This window comes from Salvelinus fontinalis, chromosome 13, assembly GCF_029448725.1.
Source record: "Salvelinus fontinalis isolate EN_2023a chromosome 13, ASM2944872v1, whole genome shotgun sequence".
Taxonomy (NCBI): Eukaryota; Metazoa; Chordata; class Actinopteri; order Salmoniformes; family Salmonidae; genus Salvelinus; species Salvelinus fontinalis.
In genome coordinates, this window is record NC_074677.1 from 3953211 (window position 1) to 3976924 (window position 23714).

Sequence of the window (23714 nt, forward strand, 5' to 3'; positions counted from 1 at the left end):
GAACTCTGTGGTTCAAGAGGGTCCTCGTGTCTGTTGTGGCATGTTCCCTGGATGGGGCAGACTATTTAATCGTCCAGGTAAGGGAGTTACTCATCCAGCAGAATGTGCCACCAAAGGCAAAAGCCGGCAGTTCAGCCAAAATGCTGCAGTAACAGTGTCCATAATGCAATGTGAGAGCCCAGTCGGATAGGCCGTGGCCCAGAACTCTCTCACCATAGTAAAAGAAAACTGATAAAGCTTTCGTATTGGCTCTGTCTGTGAAAAGTAAGTGTCCATTGCCCTAGCCGTGCACAACAAACTGAGGGAAGCCCCTAGTTCACCCGCAACAGAAAGAGGAGCATATGTGGACAATTGTAATGGCCGATTAACGTGTCTGTCAGACAGAACCCGTGTCCAGAATGAGGGGTTAGGATGTAGGTTGAAACACTTTTCATCTGAACTCATTCGGAAACATTCAGTCAACCAGGGCTTCAACACCAGAAGACCCTGAGACATTAAAAGGCACCAGAACTATAGCTGTGGCCGGTATCAGAAATAGAGTTTGTATCCTTCCATTACTGTGTTGAGTCCCCATGGGTACTGCACTTGCCGCTCTCAGTTTGGCCTTTGGGCCTGTGAGAAGCTGCCAATGCCATCGACAAGCACCTCAGGATGACTGCCGACTGTCACCCTTCTTAGACACAGTCTAAGCCTGTGGGCAGGGACACCTTGCATTTCTCAAGGTCGAAACGCCATACTGGAAAATTACATTTCTCTCTGTGTGAAGAAAAGGGCAGTGTAACAGAAACATATGGCAACCCCAGCTACACACTGCGTATGACCAGTAGTGTCATCTAGCTGTTATGTGAGTTTCTAAGGGAAACTAGGATAGTTACTGTCTGTACTGTAAAGTAGTGTAAGAGAACTAGAGCTCAAGCAATCAATCAAATGTATTACTAAAGCCGTTTTTACATCAGCCGATGTCACGAAGTGCTATACAGAAACTCAGCCTAAAACCCCAAACAGCAAGCAATGCAGATATAGAAGCATGGTGGATAGAAAACAACTCCCTAGAAAGGCTTGAACCTAAGAAGAAACCAAGAGAGGAACCAGGCTCTGAGGGGTGGCAAGTCCTCTCATAGATGACCAGCAGGGTCAGATAATAATAGCTAACCCAGATATACACCGAAATCCTCAGTGTAATAGATATGAGCTGTGAGTTTCCAAGTGAAACTAGCTAGCATAGTTACTGTATGTACTGTAAAGTAGTGTAACAGAAAACTATTGCGCACCAACCCAGCTGCGCACTGTGTGACAAACAGACGTGTAATATAGCTGTAATGTGAGTTTAATGGAAACTACTATTGTTACGTCTGTACTGTAAAGTAGAGCAACAGAAAAAACATACTAAACCCAGCTACACACTGTACAATGCCGCAGTGTATATCTGAAAAGTACATTTCCAAGGAAAACCAGGAGAGTTACTGTCTGTACTGTAAATAAGTGCAACAGAACTATAGTACACACAGCTACACACAAACCCTTAGTGTAATACAGCTGAGATGTGAGTTTCCAAGGGAACAGCGGACAAGTCACACAGACAACCCTTCAGCGCCGCAATACTGGTCGACAAAACAGAGTATCGCCAAGGTTTGTACACTGTCACAAGTAATAAAAACAGGGACAAAACCCAAACGAGATTGCTGGCATGAGCAAAACCGAGTGGGGGGGACAGCAGAGCACCCTGATGGAGAGGCTAGCTAGCTAGCTGCTCCAAGCTATTGAATAGCTGCGGGTATACTTCTGCGTTTGTACACTCTTAACATAAAGCTCTTACTAAGCAAATACTCTCTGGAATAAAACGGAAAAATTAAGAGGTGGAAGTATTTAAGGGAGTCAGCCGCAGCACTAACCCATACACTGGACTGATATGAAATCCTTACTCTAAATGTGGCCTGTCGCGCGGAAGGATACCATATTTGAGTGATCCAATATAACAGTAGTGCTCCATACTGACAGCAACATTGCTACATAAATATTTTACAAGGAAGAACATAGCTAACGTTAGCCTACCTCAAATAAAGACACTGTCACAGCCACCAACGATGTTAGGGCGATGAATAAATTCCATATTCGTACAATGTTCTGTTTCGGAGAAATGATGGTGACCTCATTTTTTTTCAAAACGGTTGTCGGGCATTCCTCCTTGATATTGTACATTTCCTCGAAACCCATTGTTAAGGGACAGTTGGTATGGTATCTGTAAAAATCCGCCAGAAAACCAAGATTTATCTGTTTTACTAACGTTAGCTAGTTAGCTAATTTAGTTAGCTAACTAGCTTTCTTTAGCTAATGTAATCTATCTTCATCATAAAAACGTACTAGATGTTGAATTCAAGACATTTTCGTTTGTATCTTCTATATATAACTACCGTTTTTTCAATGTTTCTCTGAAAAAAATAGGGTAAATGTAGCTAACGTTAGAGAGCTAGCTATGAGATGTGAGGGAAACCGTAATCTCTCCGATAAAAATCCGTTGGTGATGCTCTCCTCGCTATTATTACAAACACTCGTTTGAGCGCGTGAGTAAGGCTTTTTGAAATCTGCAGGTGTACCGTGCAGGATGGCTGTGACAGGAGCTTTTCAAATGCAAAAGTTCATACAAACCAATTTGAATTACTGCATGTGAAGCTTTTAACATTGTCAATGAATCATGAGACCAAACCAATGAAAATAAAATTATAAAATGCATTGCCATGCCTGTAACATTTCGGAGGAACAGGAATTTTTTATTAAAATACTTTATTGTAGAAGCTAACATCACAAATACGTGTTTCTATTTAAAAAGTTCAGAATAAATCCTAGTTACAAATGTATTGGGTTTTTCCTCATTTTGCAGTCTGATGGAGATGACATCTAAACATGAAATAAAATAACCTAATGCACACAATGACATTTGTGTACGTTGTAATGTAAATTATCCAGGCATAGAGCACATCACATTTGAACCACATTGATTCCATTTCTAAAGATTTGATATCTCTCTCAATAAGACAAGCAAATCAATGATAAAACTTGATTGATGAAACAGGCAAGGACAACTATTTATTTTGTTATTGTTCCATCAAAGCAAGTAACATTCTCATCTCTATAAAATGTTTTGGATTCTAATTACTAATTAATTCCCACAAGGAGCAAGACATACCACCAGACAACTTAAACACCACAAAGCATTGAGATCAACTAAGGTATTTCCCTATACTTGGCCAGAGTGTACCATAATGAGCAGGGGTTGATTTGAAATTCTGTAGCTCATTGTGCCCAAAGATGGCAGAACTCGTTCCAATGCTTTTCCGGTTGTAAATGACCCGATTACAAGTAGGAATTATAGGAGGCTGCCCACCTTAGGCAGAATTGCCTGTTTGAATAGCCTACTCTCCTCACACACTTTCCCTCTCCAGTGACACGCACAACTCTAAAGCTGTGCCTGGCTCAGTGTTATATCTATAAACTCCCTTGATTTTCAATGACTGTTGGGGGTGTTAAGGCCTTGCCACTAGCATATTTTAATCTGACTTTATACAACATAGGGACTTCCTTATCCACATCACACTGCTATGCTAAATACACAACCAAAAGTGTACTCGATTTTCCACTTCCTCTGTTCTTATACTTACCTTGACAGTCAGGAAACAGATTGGACATCCCTGCCAAGGATTCACTGCCAAGCATCAATTCTGTCAGATTAAGAAATTAAGCCACATCTAATCAATCAGTTTTCTAATTAATATACTAGTAATGAACCACTGTCTTCCGGTCTTCAAATGTTCTGAATGTGGGTTGTGAACACCCATGTGACCAAGCCACAGATGCAAACACACATCACCACACAGCAGAAAGCCCCAGGTTCACACTCAAAAGCTGAAAACGACCAGAATAGCGTGTTCCACATGTGGTCAGGGCCTTGCACTGAACCAACATCAACTGGGCTCCGACCACCTTAGTAATATTTCTATGGTTGTGACCTCGTTTTGCTAGGATGAAATGTGTTTTAAAGTTAAATTTAAAATGTTCAACTTCATATTCATCATCTTCAGCACCACCCCAACATATGTGAAAATGGCACTTGTCTATGTTTGTAGTAAAAAAAAAAGAAAAGGAAAATAAGTGTTTCCAATAACATAATAAACCAATTAGCGGTGGCAGGTAGCCTAGTGGTTGGAGTGTTGGGCCAGTACCCGAAAGGTTGTTGGATCAAATCCCCGAGCTGACAAGGTAAAAATCTGTCGTTCTGCTCCTGAACAAGGCAGTTAACCTGCTGTTCCTAGGCTGTCTTTGTAAATAAGAATTTGTTCTTAACTGACTTGCCTGGTTAAAGAAATTAGTAGATAATCAAAATTATTTAAAAATCACACAATGGACACCGATGCTGTCATTGGAATCACATCTAGTCTTTGTTACTACAGATCATAGAAAAACATAATTTTCACTTATGTTGATGTTGTGGTGGGTCTGGAGATGATTATGTTACTTTCTAAATGTAATCCGTTACAGTTACCTGTCCAAATCGTCAGTAACGTAACTTTGGATTACCTAATCTGATTACATTCAGTTACTTTTAGATTACTTTCCCCTTAAGAGTCATTAGAAGATGAGATCTATTGCAGGATAAATCATTGTTAAAGTTTACATAGCTGGCCATATATGGATGTTACATTTTACTTTATGGGTTGGTTATGTAGGCTTCTTCTAACCCATTGCTTTCTACTACATATAATAATACGATTAAATTATATCATTACATTAAAAAACAAAGTCTATCAGAATTCCAGTCATTCCAATAAATGTTACACCCCTTGAGCTTCAAGAATAGGACTTATTAGCCAGCCCTACTCTCTTGTTTATGATTTTGTTGTCATGGAGGACTGATTGGACTCATTGATTCGAGTTGAAAAATAAATGCTGCGCTCATGGAATGGCATGTTTTGAGCACTACTGAAAAGTGCTATTTACATGTGAAAAATGAATGCCATATGCTGCATTTGCTATAGGCCTATTGTTTACCTTTTAGTTGGTGACATTATGATATCTTGACAATATGCAGCTGTTTAAAGGGCAAATCCATATGAAACAATAACAAAATGGTCACCCTGTCTCTGTTTTGGTAAAAAGCTGAGGGATGGGCCTTGAGAAATGTAACCAGTCTCAGATTAATAGACAAAGCTATGGATGCAAGGACTGACCATCCATGATATCAAACTTGTTTTAACCATGTTATGAGGATACACAGTATGTTTACATTTAGAATGTTTACAAACATTCAAGACAAGCTTATATTTTGGGTTCTCATGGAGTGTGACAGTTGAACTAAGCTCACGAGGCATTTATAAGTTATGTTCTTCAAGAATCAATGGATATATATATATAAAATGTATAAGTAAAATAACTGATGTAGCAACTACAGATTGGCCCTTTAAGTCTATCAAAAGTGTGCGAGTTTGAGCATGTGTCCATTAGGCCTATGGATCTTTTATCAGCATGAATTAGATGGCGCAATAAAATACGCACTTTTATTCCATAGGCTGTAATCCGCACTACGCATGTGAGCATTTTTCATCGTTTACTCAAATTGGATAATCTTTGGATGCCGACAGCAGTCGCACCATTGGAAGACATAGCTTGAACTGTAGCCTAAAAAAAAAAGTATATTCCTGCTCTTTTCCCGTGATCCATCAAACACATTTGGTGTCATCATAGTGGTCTCTGACTTGTGGTCAGACTCGCTCAGGTGGAACAATGTTGTCATTGACAATGTTGTCATTGAGACAACAGAAGTGTCCCCCCCAAAAATTTTTTACAAACATACTTTCTGAATATAAAAAGTAATCCTCGAGGTAATCTAGTTCTTCAAAAAGTATCTAATCTGATTAGAATATTTTTCCTGGTAATGGATTACAGTTGACATGTTCTTTTTTTGTAATCCCTTACATGTATTCTATTACTCCCCAACCCTGGAGATGAATATGAAGTTGAACATTTTGAAATTTCCCTTTAAGAATGACATACAAAAATTCCTTGAAGACTGATTATTGTAGTCTATTTGAGATTGACAGCAACTGTGGAATCCATATGGGTAAAATAAGTTTCAACGCCTGCAGTAATAACACAAGATGAAACCCTAAAATGAGTGTCAATGGCAGCAAACACTGTTGGGGGGGACAATGGTGATACCGGAGTATCTAAAGAGGATAGATAATTTGAGGACTTGACAAAGATAATATTGTTTTCATGTTCTATTCATATCCAAAAGGTAACATAAAAAAAGAAGTAGGAAGGTATGAAGACCGTCGTCAAGCAAATCTTAGCAACCACAATGTGCAGAACATCTACACATTTAATCAAAAGAATTAAAAAAAAAAAAAAAAAAGGTTATAAGAGCAAACAACTAGTGTACAGTTGTGGCCAAAAGTTGAGAATGACACAAATATAAATTTTCACAAAGTCTGCTGCCTCAGTTTGTATGATGGCAATTTGCATATACTCCAGAATGTTATGAAGAGTGATCAGATGAATTGCAATCAATTGCAAAGTCCCGCTTTGCCATGCAAATGAACTGAATCCTCCCCAAAAACATTTCCACTGCATTTCAGCCCTGCCACCAGCTGACATCATGTCAGTGATTCTCTCGTTAACATAGGTGTGAGTGTTGACAAGGATAAGGCTGGAGATCACTCGGTCATGCTGATTGAGTTCGAATAATAGACTGGAAGCTTCAAAAGGAGGGTGGTGCTTGGAATCATTGTCCTTCCTCTGTCAATCATGGTTACCTGCAAGGAAACAGGTGCCGCATCATTGCTTTGCACATAAGGGCTTCACAGGCAAGGATATTGCTGCCAGTAAGATTGCACCTAAATCAACCGTTTATCAGATCATCAAGAACTTCAAGGAGAGCGGTTCAAGTGTTGTGAAGAAAACTTCAGGGCGCCCAAGAAAGTCCAACAAGCGCCAGGACCGTCTCCTAAAGTTTCTTCAGCTGCGGGATCGGGGCACCACCAGTACAGAGCTTGCTCAGGAATTGCAACAGGCAGGTGTGAGTGCATCTGCATGCACAGTGAGGCGAAGACTTTGAGGATTGCCTGGTCTCAAGAAGGGCAGCAAAGCCACTTCTCTCCAGGAAAAACATCAGGGACAGACTGATATTCTGCAAAATGTACAGGGATTGGACTGCTGAGGACTGGGGTAAAGTCATTTTCTCTGATGAATCCCCTTTCCGATTGTTTGGGGCATCAGGAAAAAAGCTTGTCCGGAGAAGACAAGGTGAGCGCTACCATCAGTCCTGTGTAATGCCAACAGTAAAGCATCCTGAGACCATTCATGTGTGGGGTTGCTTCTCAGCCAAGGGAGTGTGTTCACTCACAATTTTGGCTAAGAACACAGCCATGAATAAAGAATGGGACCAACACATCCTCCGAGAGCAACTTCTCCCAACCATCCAGGAACAGTTTGGTGACGAACAATGCCTTTTCCAGCATGATGGAGCACCTTGCCATAAGGCAAAAGTGATAACTAAGTTGCTCGGGGAACAAAATATCGATATTTTGGGTTCGTGGCCAGGAAACTCCCCAGACCATAATCTCATTGAAAACTTGTGGTCAATCCTCAAGATGCGGCTGGACAAACAAAAACCCACAAATTCTGACAAACTCCAAGCATTGATTATGCAAGAATGGGCTGCCATCAGCCAGGATGTGGCCCAGAAGTTAATTGACAGCATGCCAGGGCGGATTGCAGAGGTCTTGAAAAAAATGTGTCAACACTAAAAATATTGACTCTTTGCATCAACTTCATGTAATTGTCAATAAAAGCATTTGACACTTTTGAAATGCTTGTAATTATACTTCAGTATTCCATAGTAACATTTGACAAAAATATCTAAAGACACTGAAGCGGCAAACTTTGTGAAAATTAATATTTGTATCATTCTCAACTTTTGGCCATATGTGGTGATCTTGACACAGAAATATACTGTACATATTTCTGTGTTTTATCAGCAGAGACATATAATGTGATATTATTCAATTTATGTCAAAAAGCTAAAAAATAAAATAAAAATGTTTTAAAAAAACCACAGCCACACTTTTATTGTGATGACTAAATGTAGAGTCCGACATTAGAAAATCCTTTGTAAGGTTTGTGAACAAATAGTAGTGGGGGGGGGAAAATCTTCAATACCGTTCCAGACTTATGCCTCACTTTATAGCATGTCAAACAGCAAAAGAGATAACAAAAGCCAAAAACACAGGAAAAATATTGGAAAAGGTCTCCACAAAGGACTAATTTACAAAACCACTGAGCCACATGAACGTCAGACACAGAGGGGTTTAAAAGCAAACTGGGAGAAAAAAAATTCCTTGAGTAATCCACTTATTGCATTCTGGATGAGAGAAAACAGGATGTGTGGAGGGAGTCGAGGATTCTGTCCCTCCTGAAGGATTCTGTTCTGTAGGACGGGACCAAAGCCAGGTCAGAATGGACCTCAATACCAGTATCTATAAGCTTGAATGAACATGAAGGGTGACGACGGAATGTTGTGGACAAGAGGGGGATTGGGGACAGTTGGGGGGGGTGGGGTGGAGGGCTACTGGTCCGTTGGCATGTCTCTGTCTGTTTCTGCTTTAGAGGGTTGCCCCGGCGATGGGGTGTGGGGGGGTCGGGACATGGGGGCAATCCCATGTGCCATAGCCAGGTTTCCTGCAACAATTCCCTCCACTGCAGCACCTGCCCCTGTCAGGCCTCCTGCTGTCACTCCCACTAGACCAGTAGGGAACCTGTCGTTCAGGGGGTGGAGTCAGAAGAATTACAACAGCTTTCTAAGGACATAGAACACAAGCCAGATTCAAATCGAAACCTGGAGTTGTCTTAATGTAATTTATATATTACCTACATGTGCTTAAGTCTAGTCGTACCTGTAAGCTGCAGCTCCGTTCTGTTCTGAGTGCACGGCCCCATGGTCCACACCAGGCCACTGGGGTGTTGCCATCAGATACTCCTTGTTCACACAGTTCTTCAGACTGTCAGGGATGCGGCCTGTCGGGAAAACCATCGCAACAGTGAAGCTAACTGATCAAATGATCAATGACAACTCTTGAAAAGGTTCTTTGTACGGTAATACAAACTATATCACTAAAATGGTAAAGACCACTGTGCCAAGTATCACATGGCTAGACATTTGTTCACTCTGCACGCCTGGTGTATTTGTGCCTATAAATATTCTGTCATACACCCTGAGGCTTGCATAACTGAATACCTGTGATGGCCCGGCGCACTTCTCTAGCTGCCTCCTCCCGAGCTTCAAGGGACGCCTGCTCACTGTACCAGGATGTGTGGGGGGTGCAAATCAGATTGGGAGCGTCCTTCAGTGGGCCCTGAGAGAAGCTGGAGAGATAAACAGATTTAAGAGTGTACAAGGTGGAGTTTATACAGAGAATCACAACTTTTAAAACAGTTATTGTTTTCAAGTCTAAAATGGCTGGGCTATAAGTTGGAGGAGGAGGAGGCTGGGAGGAAGCTGACCTGAAGGGCTCTGTCTCATGTACGTCCAAGGCCGCACCCCGTATCCTTCCCTCTTTCAGTGCCTGGGCCAGGGCCTTCTCATCCACCAGGCCCCCTCGTGCCGTGTTCACCAAAAATGCCCCCTGGCGCATCTGCACAGAGATCACAGTCAGACGGAATGGGATAGATATCGCAAAGCAAGCCATGCAGACAACAATAACCAAAACACATGATCTCATTATTGGGGAGAACGGAGATACACTCAAGACTCGAGGTTATGAGGGGTGACATGTTCATGGAGTGTGAAAGTGAAATCATTGATAATTGGGGGTGTTGTGGGTGGCACACACCTGTGTGTGTGTGTGTGTGTGTGTGTGTGTGTGTGTGTGTGTGTGTGTGTGTGTGTGTGTGTGTGTGTGTGTGTGTGTGTGTGTGTGTGTGTGTGTGTGTGTGTGTGTGTGTGTGTTATACCTGTTTAATGGTGAAGTCGTTGATGAGGTGATGGTTGTGCTCATTGAGGCTGCAGTGCAGTGACACACAATCAGAGTGGATGAGAAGGTCCTGCAGGGTGGCCATTCTCTGCAGGCCCAGAGAGCGTTCCACTCCGTCTGGCAGGTAGGGGTCGTAGAATATCACACTGAAGCCAAAGGCCTTGGCACGCAGCGCTACAGCCTGGCCCACTCGCCCTGCGGAACAAACACAGACACAGTATGCTCAGACTGGAGGACGGAATAGCGGAGAGAGGAACCGCTCACTAAGTGAGAAAACTAAAATGATTTGCATTAAATATACACTGAAATGACTTGAGGCCACCCATAATAATTACTATAAAAAAAACTCAGCAGCGTTGCAGTTCTTGAAATAAACCGGTGCGCCTGGCACCTACTACCATACCCTTTTCAAAGGCACTTAAATCTTTTGTCTTGCCCATTCACCCTCTGAATGGCACACACACACAATCAATGTCTCAGTTGTCTCGAGGCTTAAACCTCCTTCTTTAACCCGTCTCCTCCCCTTCATCTACACTGATTGAAGTGGATTTAACAAGTGACATCGAGCAGGGATCATAGCTTCACCTGGATTCACATGGTCAGTCTATGTCATGGAAAGAGCAGGTGTCCTTAATGTTTTCTATATACCACGTCCTTTGTGACTACACTTGCAGAGAGCCCATGCTAAGACAAGATCCATTTCCCTCCTCACCCAGGCCAATGATGCCCAGCGTCTCTCCCCGGATGCGGGCAGCTCCGCTGGCCACCTCCCTGATCTGCTCCACGCTGGAAGCCCTGGTGCCCTCTCTCATAGCCTGGTGCATCCAGGTGACGCGGCGGTAAAGGTTCAGGATCAGACACATGGAGGTGTCCGCTGTCTCCTCCACTGACGTGGCAGGCACATTACACACAGCTATACCTGAGGGGGACAGAACACAAAGGAGACAGTGGTTAGTTCTCATATATATTAAGGTGGATGGATGGGTCGACTGGAGGGGTGTAATAGGTCGACTGGAGGGGTAGGAGAAGCAAAGTAATGATCCAGTAGCCAACCTAGTTCAGCCGCGGCCTTGATGTCCACGTTGTCGAAGCCACTACCTATTCGCACGATGATCCGCAGGCCCTTGAACTTGTCGAGGTCGTCCCGCGAGAGAGTGATGGTGTGGTACATCAGGGCGCCCACTGCTTCATTCAGCACCTGAAGCACCAGGGAGAGAATGGGTGAGTAAGCAGGGCTGGGAATTGCCAGGGACATCACAATACTTTGGTGCCGAATCTATATGTAGAGTGCGCGATTCTATACAGTTGAAGTCGGAAGTTTACATACACCTTAGCCAAATAAATTTAAACTCAGTTTCTCACAATTCCTGACATTTAATCCTAGTAAAAATGCCCTGTCTTAGGTCAGTTAGGATCAGCACTTTATTTTAAGAATGTGAAATGTCAGAATAATAGCAGAAATAATGATTCATTTCAGCTTGTATTTCTTTCATCACATTCCCAGTGGGTCAGAAGTTTACACACACTCAATTAGTATTTGGTAGCATTGCCTTTAAATTGTTTAACTTGGGTCAAACGTTTGGAAGTGTGCTTGGGGTCATTGTCCATTTGGAAGCCCCAAATAGCGACCAAGCTTTAACTTCCTGACTGATGTCTTGAGATGTTGCTTCAATATATCCACATAATTTTCCTTCCTCATGACGCCATCTATTTTGTGAAGTGCGCCAGTCCCTCCTGCAGCAAAGCACCCCCACAACATGATGCTGCCACCACCGTGCTTCAGGGATGGGATGGTGTTCTTCGGCTTGCAAGCCTCCCCCTTTTTCCTCCAAACATAACGATGGTCATTATGTCCAAACAGTTCTATTTTTGTTTCATCAGACCAGAGGACATTTCTCCAAAAAGTACAATCTTTGTCCCCATGTGCAGTTGCAAACCATATAGCTTATTTTTTGGGGGCGGTTTTGGAGCAGTGGCTTCTTCCTTGCTGAGTGGCCTTTCAGGTTATGTCGATATAGAACTCATTTTACTGTGGATATAGATAATTTTGTACCTATATGTAGAGTGCGCGACATTGACTGACATTTATTCCTGATTATTATTTGACCATGCTTGTCATTTATGAACATTTTGAAAATCTTGGCTCTCTCTAATTCTCTCCTTCTCTCTTTCTTTCTCTCTCTCGGAGGACCTGAGCCCTAGGACCATACGTCAGGACTACCGGGCATGATGACTCCTTGCTGTCCCCAGTCCACCTGGCCTTGCTGCTATTCCAGTTTCAACTGTTCTGCCTGCGGTTATGGAACCCCTACCTGTCCCAGACCTGCTGTTTTCAACTCTTAATGATCGGCTATGAAAAGCCAACTGACATTTATTCCTGATTATTATTTGACCATGCTTGTCACTTATGAACATCTTGGCCATGTTCTGTTATAATCTCCACCCGGCACAGCCAGAAGAGGACTGGCCACCCCTCATAGCCTGGTTCCTCTCTAGGTTTCTTCCTAGGTTTTGGCCTTTCTAGGGAGTTTTTCCTAGCCACCGTGCTTCTACACCTGCATTGCTTGATGTTTGGGGTTTTAGGCTGGGTTTCTGTACAGCACTTTGAGATATTAGCTGATGTACGAAGGGCTATATAAAATAAACTTGATTTGATACCTGTTTCCTCCAGCATCTTCACAAGGTCCTTTGCTGTTGTTCTGGGATTGATTTGCACTTTTCGCAACAAAGTACGTTCATCTCTAGAAGACAGAACGCGTCTCCTTCCTGAGCGGTATGACGGTTACATGGTCCCATGGTGTTTATACTTGCGTACTATTGCTTGTACAGAAGAACGCAGTATCTTCAGGCATTTGGAAATTTCTCCCAAGGATGAACCAGACTTGTGGAGGTCTACAATTCTTTTTCTGAGGTCTTGGCTGATTTCTTTTGATTTTCCCATGATGTCAAGCAAAGAGGCACTGAGTTTGAAGGTAGGCCTTGAAATACATCCACATGTACACTTCCAATTGACTCAAATGCTGTCAATTAGCCTATCAGAAGCCATGACATAACTTTCTTGAATTTTCAAAGCTGTTTAAAAGGCACAGTCAACTTAGTGTATGTAAACTTCTGACCCACTGGAATTGTGATACAAAGTAGATGTCCTAACCGACTTGCCAAAACAATAGTTTGTTAACAAGAAATTTGCGGAGTGGTTGAAAAACCAACCTAAGTGCGCGATTCCATACGTACAGTGCGCGATTCCATACGTACAGTGCGCGATTCCATACGTACAGTGCGCGATTCCATACGTACAGTGCGCGATTCCATACGTACAGTGCGCGATTCCATACGTACAGTGCGCGATTCCATACGTACAGTGCGCGATTCCATACGTACAGTGCGCGATTCCATACGTACAGTGCGCGATTCCATACGTACAGTGCGCGATTCCATACGTACAGTGCGCGATTCCATACGTACAGTGCGCGATTCCATACGTACAGTGCGCAATTCCATACGTACAGTGCGCAATTCCATACGTACAGTGCGCGATTCCATACGTATAGTGCTCGATTCCATACGTATAGTGCTCGATTCCATACGTACAGTGCTCGATTCCATACGTATAGTGCTCGATTCCATATGTATAGTGCTCGATTCCATATGTATAGTGCTCGATTCCATATGTATAGTGCTCAATTCCATATGTATAGTGTGATTCGATACTGTGATTTTATTGCGATTTTATGTTCCAAACTCACTATATGTCTGCTGCAGAGGGACAAGGGAGACATGAGAAAACAAGTTTTGATCAGTCATGGAAATAAAGTGCTTAAAACAAATTGGCTCCCTGTTTAAAAAGATGATGAACAAGCTACAGAAGGAAAAATACAGGAGTGTTGGTGCAAGTACAGCCAACTAGCGCAAAAATAATATTGCGATAGTCAAAACGATACGATATCTGTATCTGTATGTATCTTTTCCCCCCATCACTGGTGAGTGTTCAGAAGAGGCTATTCAATCGATATCCTTATTCTACCATTGCAATAAAAGAGCAGAGACTTTCCCTAATTCTATCGAGTTGGAAATAAAGCCCACCACAAAAATAGCAGACGTGTTCACGATGCAGACATTTCCCTCGCTAAAAAGTGCAGACAGATACTTAGAGGAGAACCATATAGTTAGAGGTTGGGTACCTTCTCGTGGATCTCCTGGGTGGACTGGGCATCACAGAAGGCCACCGTGGCCACGTCCTTCAGGACAGGCATCTCCACGGTGCAGTCGCGACCATCCAACAGTGCCACTAGGGGGCGCGGGTGCATCGGCCCATTCAAAATCGGGGGGCGAATGCCTAAACAAATCAACATAAAACAGACAAGACTTAAAAATAAAACTCTTTGGATCTTTATCCAGGGTGTATCACTTGTGTCCTTTCTAACAGATCAATCAGATAGAGCAATGTGATCATGTAGTAGGTCTAACCGATTGAATTGTATGACAGTTAGACCTATGTGATCATGTAGATGGCCTAACTGTCATACATTTCCATTTATATCAAACTTCCAGTATAAAAAATAAAACCATTAAAAAATATATTACAAATAGCCTATTAAAAGACAGTTAGATAGGGCTTAGACTCTTGTGGGCTAAGGTGATAGCCTATACAAGCACACTGAATAACAGATTCACTACATAGAACAGTCCCCCCACACAAAAAAATAAAGGAAGTTTGTTCTGATGTGTCTGTCCTATAACAGAGATAAGAACAGGAAACATGTGGGGTTTTTTTGTGTTTATTTTTTTACGTGTCTTTAACCCTTTATTTTTGGCACTAAAAAGCCTACATATATACTTCCATAAATCTTTTCAACTGGTCCTGGGAGACCTTTGGAGGAATCTCGTGACGGCCTACCCCGGCCAAACCCTCCCCCTGGACTACTGTTCAGTCGTGTGGTCAGGTGCCACAAACAGGGACTTAGCAAAATTGCAATTGGCTCAGAACAGGGCAACACGGCTGGCCCTTGAATGTACACAGAGAGCTAATATCAATCATATGCATGTCAATCTCTCCTGGCTCAAAGTGGAGGAGAGATTGACTTCATCACTACTTGTATTTATGAGAGGTACTGACATGTTGAACACCCATGCATACCCAACAAGACATACCACCAGAGGTCTCTTCACAGTCCACAAGTCAAGAATAGACAATGGGAAGCCACAGTACTACATAGAGCCATGAATACATGGAACTCTTTCCACATCAAGTAACTGATACAAGCTGTAGAACCAGGTAAAAAATGTAAAAAATGAAATACACCTTATGGAACAGTGGGGACTGTGAAGTAACACAAACACGATAACATACGCACACATGGATATAGTACTGTAGATGTGGTAGTGGTGGAGTAGGGTCCTGAGGGCACACAATGTGTGGTGAAATCTGTGAAAGTATTGTAATGTTTTTAAAATTGTATAAACTGCCTTAAATTTTGCTGGACCCCAGGAAGAGTAGCTGCTGCTTTGTCAGGAACTAAATGGGGATCCATAATAAATACAAATACAACCTCAACCAACAGGGCAGACTCCTCCAGCCCCCACAACAGGGCAGACTCCTCCAGCCCCCACAACAGGGCAGACTCCTCCAGCAGAAGGAGACCTCCCGGGTGGCGCAGTGGTCTAGGGCACTGCATCGCAGTGCTAGCTGCGCCACCAGAGTCTCTGGGTTCGCGCCCAGGCTGGGTTGGGTTCGCGCCCAGGCTCTGTCGCAGCCGGCCGCAACCGGGAGGTCCGTGGGGCGACGCACAATTGGCATAGCGTCGTCCGGGTTAGGGAGGGTTTGGCCAGTAGGGATATCCTTGTCTCAGTATGTAAAATGTATTAGAATGTATGCACTCTACTGTAAGTCGCTCTGGATAAGAGCGTCTGCTAAATTACTAAAATGTAATGTAAATGCAGAAGGGTGGGGTTGGAGGCACAGGCTTCTTTTGAGTTATTATAACCTTAACTTCCCCTGCCCTTCTGCAACAATACACAGTCTGCCCTATCGCCACAAAGCGCACACATCTCAAATAAACATCAATTAGAAACCTAAATTAGCAAAGATAGATATGGCTCATAGCTGGGAGATAGATACTGCATTAACAGTTGTCAATGCAGTATGTATGTGATATTGATACAGTGTCTTCAGAAAGTATTCACACCCCTTGATACAGCCTGAATTTTAAATTAATTACATTGAATTAATTACATTGAGATTGAGTCACAATACATTACATAATGTCAATGTGGAATTATGTTTTTAGATTTTTTTTTTTACAAATTAATTTAAAATGAAAAGTTTAAATAAGTATTCAACCCCCTTGTTATGGCAAGACTAAATAAGTTCAGGAGTAAAAATTGCTTATCAAATCACATAACTTGCATAGACTCACTCTGTGTGCAACAATAGTGTTTAACGTTATTTTTGAACGACTACCTCATCTCTGTACCCCACATATACAGATAATTGTTAGGTCCCTCATTCGAGCAGTGAATTTCAAACACAAAGATCAGGGAGGTTTTCCCAATGCCTCAAAGAAGGGCACCTATTGGTAGATGTTTATATTTTTTAAAGCTCATGTGGAATATCCCTTTGGGCATAGTGAAGTTAATAAATTACACTTTGGATGGTGTATAAATATACTCAGTCACTACAAAGATACAGGCCTCCTTCCTAACTCAGTCACCGGAGAGGAAGGAAACCGATCATGGATTTCACCATGTGGCCAATGGTGACTTTAAAACAGTTAGAGTTTAATGGCTGTGATAGGAGAAAACAGAGGATGGATCAACAACATTGTACACAATACTAACCTAAATGACAGAGAGAAAAGGAAGCATGTACAGAATAAAACATATTCCAAAACAAGCATTCTGTTTGCAATTAGGCACAACTGAAAAAATGTGGCAAAGAAATTAACTTTAATGTCCTGAATACAAAGTGTTATGTTTGGGGCAAATCCAACAACACATGACTGAGTATCAAGCATGGTGGTGGCTGCATCATGTTATGGGTATGCTTGTCATCGGCAAGGGCTAGATAGTTTTTTAGGATAAAAAGAAACTGAATAGAGCTAAGCAGAGGCAAAAACATAGTAGTGTTGCACAGGTATACCAATACCATGGTACAAAAACATCATGATACTTATAACATTTTAGTATACCTGTAGTACCATTCAATATGATACTACCTAATTGTTCAGCCCTACCAATCTAAAGAACCTGCTGGTGCCTATTATTGAATTTTTATAAAGTCAGTTCTGTTTACGAATGTAGTTGAATCCAAGCAAGAGCCACTAGTCTCTTGTATGAGCAGGTTCAATGCTATCCACTTCACTTTCATGCCCATAGCACGTGTGGAAATTGTAATCAGCCCTCACCTGGTTCTCTTCATCCGCATCTATACCTTGCATCAGTTTTTTTTTAAATATATATATACATTTTGCCGTGATGGCCGAGAACCTGATGACTCTTTTGTTGTTTATTTTATTGATTTAACTAGGCAAGTCAGTTAAGAACAAATTCTTATTTTTTACGAATGTAGTTGAATCCAAGCAAGAGCCACTAGTCTCTTGTATGAGCAGGTTCAATGCTATCCACTTCACTTTCATGCCCATAGCACGTGTGGAAGTTGTAATCAGCCCTCACCTGGTTCTCTTCATCCGCATCTATACCTTGCATCAGTTTTTTTTTAAATATATATATACATTTTGCCGTGATGGCCGAGAACCTGATGACTCTTTTGTTGTTTATTTTATTGATTTAACTAGGCAAGTCAGTTAAGAACAAATTCTTATTTTTTACAATGGCCTACCCCAGCCAAACCCTCCCCTAACCCCGGCGACCCTAGGTCAATTGTGCGCCACCTTATGGGACTCCTGATCACGGCCGGTTGTGAATACAGCCCGGGATCGAACCAGAGTCTGTAGTGACGTCTCTAGCACTGAGATGCAGTGCCTTAGACCACTGCGCCACTCGGGATCCTTAGATGTTCACATTTGTTACATTGGAGCAGAACCTTTCAAACCTGAAATATTTTGTAACTGCAGAAAAAATGTATTTTATTATTTTGGATGCAGTATTTGCACCATACTGAAGTTATACTGCACTCTAACTGCAATCTTTTTTCGTATGAGGAGTTACTGATGTTGATAAATTGTATAATTTCATCGCCTGTTATAACCAAGAGCCCAGTCTGAGTAGACTTTGCAAGTTCACCATAAGCTCAGCCTGAAATCAAACCAGGGTCTGTAGTGACACCTCTAGCACTGAGATGCAGTGCCTTAGACCGCTGAGCCACTTGTACTATTGCATGTGTGAAACAGCACAAATACAAGCACCCATCAAATTATTATTACTTGAAGGGCAGTATTATTACTTGAAGGGCAGAGAATGCCAACCCACTCCAATAGTGCAATTCTAAAATCTTGATGCCAGAGTCCCAAGTAGTGACGGCTGAAAACACAAATAGCCTAAACGAACAAGCTCATTCATAAGAGATAACATTACCTTAGCCCCCCTAAATAAACAAGTTAGTTTACCCTCCCCCAAGAACTATGAGAGATTACATGCGTTTAGCAATTAACACATTGATGTGTGTGTGGACTTTTTCAATCTTAATGTGTTGTATTGACAGTGACACCAACAACCAAAAAATTGGGCAACAGTGAATGGACAGTAGCCCAACCGGACAATACAAAGTGTAGCAAGTGTACCAACTAAAGCAAGAGTGTCACATGACCCTCACAATTAAAAAAAAAAAAAAAAAAAAAGGCACACAAGGGTCCTTGTGGGCCTAAGATTCCTTCAGAGCTAAGGATAATCATAGAGCAGCCTAGAGACATTGATGGCACTTAATAAAAGAGATGAACATGAGAATTCAAGCCTCAAAGCAACAGCACTACACACACACAGACCACACAACTCATTGTGACTGTCAATAGCTTCCTTTGATAGATATATATATATCTATATACACACACATATAGTACAGCTTAGTGCTCTGTCGCCTAAAAGATTCCTTCATTCATCTTTCTTTTTTTTAAAGACCAGTTATGGACAAAGAAATTGCTTTTTGGCTCATTCTAATCTGATCCAGAACATGACAAACATAGCAGTAATGAGGAGCTAGCCTGACAAATATTTACAGGGGATTGGAACAGAATTAGAAAACACACTGCATAGCAAAAAGGAGTGTTGAACATACCTACAAAAATGACCTACTTCTTTCTGGACAAAAAGACGAAGACACGAATTCAAATTAACCTAAGGAAGGACAAGAAAGGCACATTCGACAGGGAAAGAGAGCGGAGCTGGCTACACACATGCACCATATGGTCTGGCAGAGTGTATGACCATGTGACTGTGTGACCGTGTGTGTGTGTGTGTGTGTGTGTGTGTGTGTGTGTGTGTGTGTGTGTGTGTGTGTGTGTGTGAGTAGAAAGCCTGGTCCGACCAGCAGCAGGGCCATGCACACAATGCTATTCATTCAGCGCTCATTCATTCTCCCCCGTCCGCCTGCCACTCTGTGGGTGTAAGTAAGCGAGCTCGCAGGGAGGGGTGGGGGATAATGCTGCAGTACCCCACCCTGCCCCCTGCCACACAGGCTCCAGAGCACTCACACACACAATACTATAAAAGACCAAGGACAAAAATGCACCGGGATGGCGAATCACCTATTTAAATAATAAAAAACAAAATAACAGATTTGTACTCCTCTGTCCTATCGATCTAACAACGCCTCCTCCTCATCTCCTTCCTTCCTTCCCTCTCGCTATCGCGCTGTAGGAAAACAAAAGAGAAGACATTCATCATCCTAACCTTGCATGCTGCAGTTAACCAGCCTTTCTTCTTCTCCTTCTCCACTTACAGTTACTGTCAGAATGCTTTCGCTTGGCACAATCCCAGGCAAACTCTCTCCTCCTTCAACCTACCCCTTGCTCCAATCAGAGTGAGGAACAATTCAGCCCATAGCCAACCAAAACTAAGCTTATTAGCATTGAGAGGCTAGGTTGGGTAGTGTGCAGTAGAGGCAATTTCCATGTTGTTTTTTTAAAGAGAAATGTGAGCCAGTGTGGTGCATTGCTCGCTGGAAAAACAACGAAAATGTAAATGATTATGGCCAGTCTATTCAAATAAAATCTTTTTAGAAGATCAAATTCAGAAAGCACGTACTAATTCACTAATATAACAAATTAATGAAATTGTAAAATGATCAAAAGGCCACTACGTGCAACATTGATTTGACTGGTCAACAGTAGCTAAGGAACTGACTGTATAGGCTGCTACTTGATACTAGATTCATATTAAATGGTGCATAAAAAGCAAAAAGCTATTGTGGGGAAAAATTATTTTAAAACATAGCTAATTAAAACCCTTGAATGATTTTTATACATTTAAAATAAACAAGAGTACAGGATTACAATCATCCCTGTCAAATAAAAATCCTACTATCCCAAAAAATATTTCTGTGGATATTCCAGTGGATGCTCATTATGGAAGATGAGGCTATAGTGGGACCTCCGCAGCAAACTCAGCAGTCACCTGCACCACTGTAACAGAGACTGTATCCCTGCCACAGCAGACCTGGGGTTCGAACACGTCACAACCAAACAAATGCATTCATCATCAATACCAGTACAGTGGGGCGGCAGGTACCGTAGTGGTTAGAGCGTTGGACTAGTAACCGAAAGGTTGCAAGATCGAATCCCCGAGCTGACAAGGTAAAAATCTGTCGTTCTGCCCCTGAACAAAGTTAACCCACTAGGCAGTCATTGAAAATAAGAATTTGTTCTTAACTGACTTGCCTAATTAAATAAAAAACTGTATTTCAATCTCAGAAAGATGAGCTGCGCAATACAAGTTTAGCCATCCACTACACATTTGCAGTCAAATCACTGTCAGGAAGAGCTGAATAGCCATTCACATTGATATCACAACCAGTTCCGCAATTATAAACCGAGAGCTCAATTAAGTCAAATGGGAAAATTCTAAAAATCCTAATCCACAGTTCTTTACCTGCCAGCATCCTCTGGGCACTGGACAAAGCACAGAGCAAATGGTTATTCTTTTATTATATCTAGGTAACTCAAATGACTTTAAGCGTGTATATAAGTGCAACTGGAACAAATGTGCCTTTCAGAAATCACATTCCTGACAGTTCCACCACTGAAAGTAGAGGCACTGGACTGTTCAGTTACATGGAAATATATATTTTTTTAAATGCCCATTTGCACTCTACCTATCCAGCGGCGAGAGAACACTGGCACCAACGGATAGCCATAGAAATGAATAACATGGTGTTAATACGGCAGTATTTTGACTGCATATGTGAGCGCCCTTAAGTGACTGGTGTATCAGTAGAAACTCTGTAGGTAGCACATTAACCGTAGAAATAACAACTACATTATAGAAGTTTAATAAATTATTATTCGTATTATTATTATGAAGGGATGGAGGCACAAGGTTTGACAGTGGCATGAGCCAAACTCAAGCCAATGGTGCAAGTAAGTGGTTCATCAGTGTGTGACTGTCCTAGAAGCAGGTGTGTGATGCAAGGAAAACAGTGCAATGCACTGCATACAAATATACAAGTATCAATGTAATCTAAACTGCCAGTAATGACTTGACAAAGGCACCAGGAAGTAAGTAGGTCCACAGGCACCCTCCCTCTTTTGCTGTTTATGGAATTAGATCTGTCATTGACTCCGTTATTTGACAACCCTTCCCAACACAGATTAGACAGGAGTATAACACTTTGAAGTGTTATTGTCACATACACTGGGTAGTTGCAATGAAATGTGTTGTTTTACAGGGTCAGCCATAATTGTATCAGGGACAGAAGGGGATTAGTTATAAATATCTTTGGTCGTATGGCGCTATATGGCACTGTCTGACATAATGAAGTCAAGCACAAATGTATGGTGTCCATCACCTATGTATGTCTACGGTCCATCGGGCCAATGTTAGTCATTTCCCATTCTACATTGGAGAAAATATGAAAATGTCCAAGAATCGTTAGATAGCCAGCTGTTAACTACAAAAGTTTGTACACGTGCATTGTCAGTCTCTAACATTATAATTGGGGAAAAGTATGTTAATACTGACCTTCACAAATTCGGTCAAGCCTCTGTCGCTTGACTTTATGCTTATCCATGAGAGCCATCGGCGTTCTTCACCCCAGCCAAAGCACAAACAAATCAGACCAAAGCTGAGCCACACAAGGCAAATGTCAGAGTCAAACACCTCCCAGGGAACAATTATATGCCCCGGTGAAAACCTGTAAATAAAATTAACAGCGTTTTAATATCTACATGACTGGCTTAACTACTAAACGTTTCCTAGCTACCATGCCTAAATGTGTAACCACATGACTAGTTGTATGGATAATAAAGTTGTTGATTTGGAATTACATATTTTTATCTAGCTATTTTAGCTAACGTTAGCTAGCATCACTTTGAATGGCTAGTACAGCTGGCCAGAGCCAATACTGTAGCTTGCGCCACAGCCGATTATCGAGCTAGCTAGCTAACGTTCGTTTCTTTTCCTAACTTTCACACTGCACTGGCTTCTTAGTTAACGTTAGTTAGGAAATAAAAAAAACAATTAATTTGAAGCGCCAGTTTATAGCTAGCTAGCTAAATACCCACGCAATTTACACAGTAGTTAGCTAGCTAGCTGGCTAAATGTTGCTAGTTAGCTAAAAAAAAAAAAGTAACTAGCCTACTAATTCAAAGTCGGTAGCCAATATTCGTGTGGCTAACATGGCTAGCTAGTTAGCTTTTCTAAAATCACGCAAACGTGATACAGAGTTGCACGAAAATAGGCCTGTTTTACAAAGCTAACACAGCTACTGTAGCTAGTTAATACTACTAGCTAGCGCCACTGATGGTAATTTACAAGCAAATCAACACACGTTTAGGCGGCGTAAAACTATTTTTGCTTCAAGAGAATACCAAGAAGACGACCACGGAGCAGTAACGTTAGCTGTTGGATCAGATCACAGCACTACTAAGTAGCTAGCTAAGGTTATTGGTTCATTACCAAGTACTGCAGGTTCTGTTAATCTTGGTCTTGTGGGGGTCAATATGAGTTTACGTCTTCCCACTTAACGGATCGTCATGAATCCAAACAGTTTGTTCAGATGAGTCAGGTGACGGACGAGTCGGTGTCACAAAATAATGAGAAGTCTTGATAAACCACGGTTAGTGGAGTGTGGCGCCTTCACGTAACACAGGGGGTATTGCAGACCAGGCTGCACACTGACCATCCGACCCCGATTTCTCAGGGACCACATTTGAGCTTGATGAGGTTTCTTTCAAGATGGCAAGGGTCATAATGTATTCTTAACCACAGGTAGGCTGCTACTTCCCTTTATTGCACAATAATAATCTCTACAGTACCAGTGATCTGAGTGGAGGACAGTCACATGAGGCCGAGTGGACAGTGCTAAAGCATTATGCATTTTAGTCATTTAGCAGACGCTCTTATCCACGATTTACAGCACATATGTTTCACCTAGTCGGCAAGGGAATTCGAACCAGCGACCTTTCAGTTACTAGCCCAACGCTCTAAACCGCTAAACTACCTGCCTTCCTATCCCCCATACTGTGCTAGTTGGGGATGAGGCGCATCAGATGCAGGGCATCCTGGAGAGTGGGATGGGGGCCA

General features: G+C 42.0%; 2 protein-coding genes across 8 annotated transcripts in view; both read right to left on the bottom strand.

Annotated features, from left to right (window-relative positions):
• The window catches only part of LOC129867947 (uncharacterized), a 35356-nt gene extending 32773 nt beyond the window's left edge, over positions 1-2583 (bottom strand). For 3 of the 4 annotated variants that reach the window (XM_055941447.1, XM_055941446.1, XM_055941445.1), the window contains exon 1: positions 2053-2583. In XM_055941447.1, the coding sequence (XP_055797422.1) occupies positions 2053-2214 (162 nt within the window). In that variant the 5' untranslated portion in view covers positions 2215-2583. The remainder of the gene's footprint in view (positions 1-2052) is intronic. The other variant, XM_055941448.1, reaches the window with a different exon arrangement.
• A 164-nt stretch (positions 2584-2747) lies between these two features.
• Positions 2748-23264, bottom strand: LOC129867948 (C-terminal-binding protein 1-like). 4 transcript variants are annotated; one of them, XM_055941451.1, is made up of 10 exons: positions 23088-23264; positions 22152-22323; positions 14204-14358; positions 11076-11220; positions 10735-10941; positions 10003-10217; positions 9553-9683; positions 9287-9414; positions 8946-9066; positions 2748-8807 (listed from the first exon to the last, which is right to left on the bottom strand). In XM_055941451.1, the coding sequence occupies exons 2-10, from the start codon at positions 22207-22209 to the stop codon at positions 8618-8620; spliced, it is 1350 nt and encodes a 449-aa protein (XP_055797426.1). In that variant the 5' UTR covers positions 22210-22323; positions 23088-23264; the 3' UTR covers positions 2748-8617. The 4 variants fall into 4 exon arrangements, with proteins under 4 accessions (XP_055797426.1, XP_055797427.1, XP_055797428.1 ...); XM_055941452.1 differs by lacking the exon at positions 23088-23264 and adding an exon at positions 22960-23076; XM_055941453.1 differs by lacking the exons at positions 22152-22323; positions 23088-23264 and adding an exon at positions 19866-19984.
• Positions 23265-23714: the final 450 nt, after the last annotated feature.

Bases quoted from the DNA above. Each gene is read 5' to 3' on its own strand.
- LOC129867948 (XM_055941451.1), bottom strand. From the start codon at position 22,209: ATGGCTCTCATGGATAAGCATAAAGTCAAGCGACAGAGGCTTGACCGA. The intron at 14,359-22,151 runs GTCAGTATTAAC...TGATTTGTTTAG, and splicing joins GCTTGACCGAATTTGTGAAG to GCATTCGCCCCCCGATTTTG. The intron at 10,942-11,075 runs GTTGGCTACTGG...TGTCCCCCTCAG, and splicing joins CAAGGCCGCGGCTGAACTAG to GTATAGCTGTGTGTAATGTG.